Raw genomic sequence first — 10385 nt, forward strand, 5'->3', positions numbered from 1 at the left:
CCCATACGAACATCTGAAATGCTAAAAAGTACAAAAAGACTATTATTTTCACCCTTTGAATAATTTGAATTTTTTAAAAAATGAGGATAATACTAAATCTCTTTACTGTTTGCTTTTTACAACTCCAGTTGAGAAATTTACTCACATCCAAACCACTATTTGTTATCCAACAATATGGAGGTCATTACAGAAAATACTAAAGTCCTGAGCAGGATCCCCACACTGGGAAGAATTCCAAGACCAGTGATTACCAATCTCAAAAATGTATGCCCTGTGTCCTAACGCAGATCAGGGGAAAATATTTATATAGTCACAAAGACAAAAACCATTTATCAAGGCATATGCTTTGACGATATCTAATTAAAATAAAATCAAAGTATATTTCAGTATTTGAGTACCTGTGGTTTTAGGCAGGAAAGATTTCAAACACCAAAGTGCAAAAGATAAGAATTAGGTACACCATACTTACCGAGAAAGACTGCAAGAAACAGGCATGTCTCCACTCCAGTCAATTGGTCCATTTTCTGCTTTCTGTACTCCAGATATTGCACCAGAAGGCTTTCCTGTAATTATTTTATACCTTGGGAGGAATAAAAGCAGAATAAAATAATGCAGTTCATTTTTGCATGATATTAATGGGCTTTGCAAAAGTATTTCCTCAATTGCACCTACAATTATCTACTAGATGAAACTTTGTGACTGATGTTCACAGGATCCATAAAACAATCAAAATACTTTGAATCTGACTGACTGAAGAACAGTGGTTGTATGGTTATTTTATATATGCCATAATTAATTTTCATCTGAGATCTCAGAGTGCTTTATAACAGCATCTTGATGTTCACAACAAAAATATTAATTTTCCATCTGAAAAAACCGAGCAAACAAAAAATAAATTATGTCACAGAATGTCTCTAGATATGAAAAAAAAAAGCATCTAATCCCTCTTACCCATATTATCCAAAGGCACAACTAAAGTGTAAAGATTCTGCAAAATGAATAGCATTCTTTAAAACAAAAAAGATAAAACTATACAGAGCACAGTATCAGATTCTTTGCACATTGGAACACACACATTTGCACATTTTGGAAAAACCACGGTTGTTCAATGTTAAAGTACATGTGCTCTGAGCAAATCAATATTTAAAAAAAAAAAAAACAGAACAAACCACTACAACTGATTTAGACCATTTGCTGCTTCCTCAGTAGAGGCAGCCATGATTTCTGCCTTAAGAAATTTTTCAAAGAGGAAATCAATGTGAAAAATGAGGTGTGTTCATGTGAGAACTATCTAACGAGTAAGTGCACATATGTGAGGTTAATGCAAAAGAGAAGTGAATAAATGGCAAAATTCTTAAAGGAATGCTTACAAGTTTTAAAAAAGTTAAATTTTGATAAGATCCATATATAAATACATTCCTAACATGCAAATGAGATGCTGAGGAATCAGCACTGCCATAATGTTGGATGAATACATCCTTCATTAGCAAAGTAAAACAATTATTATTACCGAGTACTTCAATCACCTCTGAACATTCTTTAGCATCAATGTTCATAAAAAGTTGAGTTTCTGTGCTCATAAAGTAAAATTCTTCTAACGGTATATCTGCCCACATGAGTGTCGGACAAAATTATCCGGTATTCCTAGCTACTTAAGAGCTATATGATTCCTTTATTAGGAAGCAACACACACTTTTATTTAAACCATTTTTAGGGCAGCAAGAAATGCTGACATTGCTTTAAAAGCTGATACTATCTATGATGATAAAACTATAATTAACTGTTAGGCACAATTTATGTGTAATGAGAAAAACACAAATTATCAGTTTTTGTTAAGGAAGATATTTCATTAAAAGGGCAATGCTATAAAGCAGGCTCAATAGGATGCTATACCAAAATCGTCAGTACAGTTAAATATTCTTCTCATAAACATGTACACTGTCCTTGCTGGAAAACATTCAGATACCCAAGTTTTAGCAAAAGTCATTGTACCACCTGAATAATTTGTTTTACTTTCTCCAACTAACAAAAGGAAAAACATCTTTCTCCCTCAATTTTTTGAGAAGAGATTGAATACTTGTATCTTTTACAGTTGTGACTATTACTTTAAGTCATGCTTGCTTCATAAAAGGTAGGGCCAGGCTGAGTGTGGTGGCTCATGCGTGTAATCCCACCACTTTGGAGACCAAGGGGGGACAGATCACTTGAGGCCAGGAGTTCAAGACCAGCCTGGCCAACATGGTGAAACCCCATCTCTACTAAAAATACAAAAATTAGCTGGGTGTGGTGGCATCCGCCTGTAATCCCAGCTACTCGGGAGGCTGATGCAGGAGAATTGCTTGAACCTGGGAGGCGGAGGTTGCAGTGAGCTGAGATTGGGCCACTGCACTCCAGCCTGGGCAACAGAGTAAGCCTCTGTCTCAAAAAAACAAATAAACAAAGCAAAACAAAAAACCAAACCAAACCAAACAAAAGATAGGGTCAAATATATAAAAGTCTGAGAAATATGTTAAGACCTAAAAGAATAACTGGACAGGTTAGGCTGTCAGTGGTTGTTGTCCATTCACTAAACTCAGTATTCTTTACATCACAGTTTTATGTGTATGTGGTTTGGCTTTCTCATGAAACAAGGTTATTCACAAATGTCTTTTAAAATAAAAAGAAGTATGGCTAATTATGGATTATTTTTATAATTATTTCACATCTAGAAATCCATCTCTCTTTTCCTTGGGTTACAAGAAATGAGTTTATACACACAGTAACTATTTTCGAATAATCACGGCATTACACTTCAAAAAATTAGGCACAGAAGGAACATATCTCAAAATAATAAGGGCCATCTATGACAAACCCATAGTCAACATCATTCGGAATGGGCAATTCCCCTATGAGCTGGAACAAGACAAGAAGGCCCACTCTCACCACTCCTACTCAATATAGTACTGAAAGTCCCAGCCAGAGCAATCAGGCAAGAGAAAAATAAGAGGCATTCAAATAGGAAAAGACATAGTCAAATTTTCTCTTCACTGACAGTATGATTCTAAACCTAGAAAACCCTAAAGATTTCACCAAAAGACTCCTAGACCTGACAAACAACTTCAGCCAAGTCCCAGGATACAAAAAAGATATACAACTATCAGCAGCATTTCTATACACCAATAATGTTCAAGCTGAGAACCAAATCAAGAATGCAATCCCATTTACAATAGCCACACAGACACAAAAATACCTAGAAATACACTTAACTGAGGAGTTGAAATATCGCTACAAAAACTACAAAACACCGCCGAAAGAAATCATAAATGACACAACAAATGCAAAAGCATTTCATGCTCATGGCTATGATAAACCCATAGCCAACATCATTCTGAATGGGCAATCGCCCTAAGAACTGGAACAAGACAAGGAGGCCCACTCTTGCCACCGCTACTCAACATAGTACTAGAAGTCTCAGCCAGAGCGATCAGGCAACATCATATCATTAAAATATCTATACTGCCCAGAGCAACCTACAGAATCAATGCTAACCCTATCAAATTATCAATGTTATTTTTCACAGAACTAGAAAAAATTATTCTAAATTCATATGGAACAAAAACAGAGCCTGAATAGCCAAGGCAATCTGCAAGGCTACCCCAAAAGAGCATAGTGCTGGTACAAAAACAGATACATAGACTGATGGAACAGAATAGAGACTCCTAAAATAAAGCCACACATCTACAACCAACATATCTTTGACAAAGGTGACAAAAATAAACAATGGGGAAATGATACCCTATTTGATAAATGGTGCTGGAAAAACTGGCTAACCATATGCAGGAGAATAAAACTAGACCCCTATCTCTTACCACATACAAAAATTAACTCAAGATGGAATAAAGGCTTAAATGAAAGAGCTCAAACTACAAAAATTCTAGAAGGAGATATAGGACATACTCTTCTAAACATTGTCTTAAGGAAATAATTCATGATGAAGACCCCAAAATCAAATGCAACAAAATTAAAAATAGACAAATGAGACTTAATTAAACTGAAGAGCTTTGGCACAGCAAAAAGAAGTCTCTTTTTATTTTATTTTATTTATTTATTTATTTTAGAGATGGGGTTTCTCCATGTTGGTCAGGCTGGTCTTGAACTCCTGACCTCAGGTGATCCGCCCGCCTCGGCCTCCCAAAGCGCTGGGATTACAGGCATGGGCCACCACGCCCGGCCCTAAAAGGAATTCTCAACAGAATAAACAGACAACCTACAGAATGGAAGAAATTATTTGTAAACTACACATTTGACAAAGGACTAATACCAGAATCTATATGAATCAACAAGAAAAAAATAAAGAACCCCATTAAAGTGAGCAAAGGACATGAACATACTCTCCTCAAAAGAAGACTATACAAGCTGCCAATAAACATGAAAAAATACTCAACACCACTAATCAGAGAGATGCAAATCAAAACTGCAATGAGATACCATCTCATGCCAGTCAGAATGGCTCCTAAAAAGTCAAAAAATAACGGTGGTGAGGTTGTGCAGAAAAGGGAATAATTATACACCATTGGTGGGAATGCAAATTAGTACAGCCCCTATGAAAAGCAGCTTGGAGATCTCAAATAACTAAAAATAGAACTCATTTGACCCAGCAATCCCATTACTGGGTACATAACCAAAGAAAAATAAGTCATTCTACCAAAAAAGACATACACACAGCAGTATCCACAATAGCAAACACAAAGAATCAACCTAGGTGCCCATCAGTGGCAGAATGGATAACAAAAATGTGGTACATATACACCACAGAATAGTATGCAGCCATAAAAAAGAATGAAATCATATCCTTTGAAGCAACACAGATGAAGTGAGAGACCTTTATCTTAAGTGACAATATGATTCTAAACCTAGAAAACCAAATACTGTTATGCTCTCACTTATAAGTGGGAGCTAAATCTTGGGTTCACACAGATGTAAAGATGGAAACTAAATAGACAGTGAGGACTCTAAAAGGAGGGAGGGAGGGAGATGAGGACTGAACACTTTTTATTAGAAACTATGTACACTACCTGGGTGATGGGATCAATAAAAGCCCAAACCTCAGCACCACACAATATACCCTTTTAACTAAACCTTCACACATACCCTCTGAATCTAAAATAAAAACAGAAATTTTTTTAAAAAATTGTGATAATACATAAATGTATATACATTATACTAGTAAAATATATTGTGTCTGGCCCAAATCTGCAACACTGGAAAAAAAGTTTAATGTAATATTACTGCCAAAATGTTTTTAATTTAATTTATTTATTTAGAGACAGGGTCTCACTTTGTCGCCCATGCTGGAGTGCAGTGGTGCAATCACAGTTCACTGCAGCCTCAATCTACGGGGCTCAGGTGATCCTCCCACTTCAGCCTCCCGAGCAGCTGGGACTACAGGCGCATACCACCACGTCTGGCTAATTTTTGTATTTTTTGTAAAGACCGGGTCTCACTATGTTGTTCAGGCTAGTCTTGAACTCCTGGGCTCAAGCGATCCTACCCCCTCAGCCTCCCAAAGTGGTAGGGATTACAGGCACGAGCCACCATGCCTGGCCCAAAATGTTTTTTTAAATGGTCAACGAAATCAGTTCACTTTAGGGTAAGACTGATGCTCGTTTTAGATCTGGTAATGATTCTGATACTCCACAGAACTACATTATTTTTTTCAGTTGTATAGGAGAAAAATGCTGACAAGCACGCAGAGTGAAATAAACAGTGTGCTAAAATAAAGTCTAGAAAGCAGTACATTTTTAATGATGGGCCAAAGACTGAATACCATTTATACTGTGTATTTAAGATATTTAAACATGATATGGAAAATTATGCATACTTTTATAAGGCAGCATTCTTTTAAAACACCAGTTAGCTTAAAATATCAGAAATGATTGTTAAACCAATTTTCATTAACATAAACCACTAACAATATGATGAACCAAGATAGAAATAATTTTTTAAATGCTTCTCTGATTTTAGATTGGAAACCACTTACATCACTTCTTTATTCCTACGAGGCCCTTCGAAGGGTCTAAATGGCAGTGATCCAGTAGCTGCATGGTAAAATGTTACCCCAATGCTCCAAAGATCAACTGTCGCTCCATATTTCTTCTGATGATCTTTCCTTAGCACTGCTCTCTCATACATATCAGGGTGCTAAGAATAAAAAAAAAAAGGATGAAAAATCTATGAACTTGTGGCCAATTTTATTATATAAACAAATGGATACTCAACAATGCTTAGAAATTCTATTTTGTTTTCCTAATAACTTCACTTCCCCAATCTGAAAAGACTTTCACATCTTCCCCTCCCTCCTCAAACCTCCACCACTACCTCCTTTGATCCTCAATTTTGATGGACTCAATTCATAATTTAATGTAGAAATAGAAGCAATCAGACCAGCACTCCATTATGTCCTTTACCAAATACAACCTACCTGAATCTGTGTCTGTTCTCTCTTTTTTTTTTTTTGAGATGGGGTGGAGTACAGTAGCTTGATCTCGGCTCACTGTAACCACCGCCTCCTGGGTTCAAGCAATTCTCCTGCCTCAGTCTCTTGAGTAGCTGGGACTACAGGTGTCTACCATGATGCCTGGCTGATTTTTGTACTTTTTGGAAGAGACAGGGTTTCACCATGTTGGCCAGGCTGGTCTCAAACTCCCGACCTCAAGTGATCCACCCGCCTTGGCCTCCCAAAGTGCTGGGATTACAGGTGTGAGCCACTGTGCCTGGTCAATCTGTGTCCATTTTCCAGGCCTACTTTCCAGTCACAGTTGACTGCGCCTATACACGGCCAACTTTTCCATCTGTGCTGTGGAGCTCATCATATCATCTTGCCAATTCCAGAACTCAATTCTTGTAATTATCCCACTTATTTTATGCATCAATGTTTCCTTCTGTTCTGATTCATTACTTTCTGCTTACAAACATGCTTTAATATCTCCCATTTTAAAAGATCTCTAAATTGACCACAAAACTCCCTTCAACAATAACCCAATTCTCCGCTTCCCACCACAGCAAAACTTCTCAATACAGCTGTCCATGCTTATTATAACTGCCTTACTCCCTCATCTCCCATTCAGGCCTAATGCATTAAATATCATCTGTATGCTTTACTTCCAAAACTATCTAGGCCCTAAGCTTCAGATTCATATATCCTACTGTTCTCTGATGTCTAAAACACAGCTCAAACTTAACATATCCAAAATTGACTCTTGGTCTTCCCACTTAAACTTGTTTCCTTCTAATCTTTAAGTAAACAGTACCATCACCTATCTAGCTACGCATACCCGAAAACAACCAGGCGGCCTTGATTTCTTTGCCTTATCCCTCAAATGTAATCTGTCAGGGTAAGCCCATTTAATTTAATGAAATTAAATTCTCTAGAATCAATTCAGAGGACTAGCTTGACTGGGTTCACTGGGGATCTAGTGACATTAAACACACGTCCTTACACACAGGAGATACTACGCCAAGCTTGTCCAAGCTGCAGCCTGTGGGACGCATGTAGCCCAGGAGAGCTTTGAATGCAGACCAACACAAATTCATAAATTTTCTTAAAACACTGAGGGTTTTTTTGCGATTTTTTTTTAAGCTCATCAGCAACCGTTAGTGTATTTTATGTATGGCCCAAGACAATTCTTCCAATGTGGCCCAGAAAAGTGAAAAGATTGGACCCCCTGCACTATATCATAGTCACTGAGAACAGATGGAGCTTCTAAGAAATTGTTTAGAAGCTTACAGAACCTGACAGAGATTCTGATGGACATTTTGTTTTGCAGAGAATAACAAGTATAACCAGTGGTCACACACAGCATGGCCTCCTCCCAACTGCCTTCATGAAAGTTATACACTGGCAACTTGAAGATTTCTGGAAGATAAATCTTAAAAAAGGGTACTTATGGAGCAAAGTAGAGTTACCACCTAAATGATCCCTTACCAAAACAATTCCTTATGACATTGTGGGATTTGGCTATGGCCCAGGGAACTGGGAACCAGTGCCAGAAACACTGCTGGGAGGGGCTTCTAAATGATGCAGTCTGTGAATCTCGTTCCCAACTGATCACAATCTCTGAATTTTTGGGAGTGGGATGGGGTGGGGAGGGGATGGAGACGGGGGCAGAAGAAAGACTCTTTTGAGAAATACACTTTAGTGAGGAATCAGAATGCAGACAAGTATAAGACCTGGGTACTGAAATGAGTGTCCAAACATATGTCTACCAGGTATATCTCAGTGGCTTTACTGGTTCTGTAGCACACCACATTAAGTGATTATTTTCCAAAGAAGTGACTGCCAAACCTTTGACTTAGCAGCCAGTACTTAATGTGTAAATGGTGTCGTGAACAGGCCAAAAGTACCTGGATATGCCTGACGCCTTCCGGAATATAAAGCCTCCTGGGAAGAAGAGACACGGTGATTCTAGGAGACAAAGAGGGACCTCTCACAAGGTGCAATAATATACTGCCTAACTGGTATAGCTGGAAGCTATTCCCTGGGAGTGAATAACTTGGAATGGCTTGACACATGCTGGTCTGATACATTTGTACCCACTGGCTCTTTCCTGATGTGCTACTGGCTTGGTGTCTGGGCCTGGGCTATTGCATCTGGAAAAAGAACAGAAGGATAAAGCTATTCCAAAGTTTTCAGGATTTTATTACTGAGATCATATCCATCATATTAAAAGCAGTAGAAGAGAGAGTGTGGTGGCTCATGTCCTGTAATCCCAGCACTTTGGGAGGCCAAGGTGGGTAGATCACTTGAGGTCAGGAGTTTTGAGACCAGCCTGGCCAACATGGTGAAACCTCATCTCTACTAAAAATATAAAAAATTAGCTGGGTGTAGTTGCATATGCCGGTAATCCCAGCTACTTGGGAAGCTGAGGCATGACAACTGCTTGAATCCAGGAGGCAGAGGTTGCAGTGAGCTGAGATGGCACCACTACACTCTAGCCTGGGCAATAGAGTAAGACTGTCTCAAAAAATAGAAAAATTAGCCAGGTGTGGTGGTGTGCACCTGTAACCCCAGCTACTCGGCAGGCTGGCACACAAGAATCATCTGAACCTGGGAGATGGAGGTTGCAGTGTGCTGAGATCATGCCACTGCACTCCAGCCTGGGTGACAGATTGAGACTGTCACAATAACGAACAAAAAACAGAAGAATGTTTTCTTTGGACTTTAACATACAAAAGAGAGAGGATTTAACACCTAAGTGGGGAATTCCTGGGAACTTCAAAATGAGAGAGGTTTTCAATTAAATATGGAATACTGCTAGGCTGCTGAGCTTTAGCCTATTATTTATCTCATTTTATAACTTCTGGTGCACTGTATTTGATTATTTCCCACTCTGAAATAGGAAATAAATAGGTTAGAGTTAAATTTCAGCCTAGAGTACAGCACGGACTTGGAGTTAATTTATTTAATGTTTTGCTCTTTCCAATTTAAAAGTCTTAGAGGCAAAAGCTAAACTATAGTCCTAGGAGGTTACATGAAAGATTAATAGTTGGTATTGGAGGAGCAACCTCATAAAGGCTGGTATAAGACTGCTGTTTGCTCGTTATGGTAATCATAATAATTGGGAAAGGCTAGTGGTATTTAGTGGGCAGAGACCAAACACTGAAGGACATACTGCAGTATATATGACAGTTCTGAAAAATGATCCTCCTATGTATAGCCTGAATGACTCTGAAATATCCTGCCAGATACTTGTGCAGGTGAGAAATCTATTTTCAACTCCATTTTATATATAACAAAGCATTTTTTGTACAGTTTTTCCAAGAATGTAACTATATTTAAATCTACTTTGTTTAGTTAGAAAATTTACCCAAAATTGTTCACCACTTTGGAAAACCATGTCAACAACAATACTACCATTTGGGATATGATTCACTAATACAACATGAGTTATCGCAGCACTTGTATTCAAAGTGGTATTACATACAAGTGCAAGCATATATGACTACTTCATTTGTTTGCTTATGAGGCTGTTTCTAAATTTTTACATATTAAATATCTATTATTATAAAATATTTTCCTCTACATTATTAAGATACTATGCTATTTTAATTAGGTATGCAGGTTTATATTACCTAGGAATTTCATTTCAAGATATTAAAGGGCCAAGGCGGGTGGATCACGAGGTCAAGAGATCGAGACCATCCTGGTCAACATGGTGAAACCTCGTCTCTACTAAAAATACAAAACATTAGCTGGGCATGGTGGCGCGTGCCTGTAATCCCAGCTACACAGGAGGTTGAGGCAGGAGAATTGCCTGAACCCGGGAGGCGGAGGTTGCAGTGAGCAGAGATCGCGCCATTGCACTCCAGCCTGGGTAACAACAGTGAAACTCCGTCTCAAAAAAAGA

At 38.2% G+C, this 10385-nt stretch overlaps 1 protein-coding gene across 2 annotated transcripts in view; it reads right to left on the reverse strand.

Moving 5' to 3' along the window:
• Window positions 1–10385, reverse strand: part of TBK1 (TANK binding kinase 1) — a 52722-nt gene that overhangs the window by 22578 nt on the left and 19759 nt on the right. For both annotated transcript variants that reach the window (XM_032288498.1, XM_032288508.1), the window contains exons 6-7: window positions 6020–6180; window positions 470–580 (exon numbers count right to left, since the gene is read on the reverse strand). In XM_032288498.1, the coding sequence (XP_032144389.1) occupies window positions 470–580; window positions 6020–6180 (272 nt within the window). The remainder of the gene's footprint in view (window positions 1–469; window positions 581–6019; window positions 6181–10385) is intronic.

The sequence above is a fragment of the Sapajus apella genome, unplaced genomic scaffold, assembly GCF_009761245.1.
Source record: "Sapajus apella isolate SASKATOON/1434 unplaced genomic scaffold, GSC_monkey_1.0 scaffold2, whole genome shotgun sequence".
NCBI classification, from domain to species: Eukaryota; Metazoa; Chordata; class Mammalia; order Primates; family Cebidae; genus Sapajus; species Sapajus apella.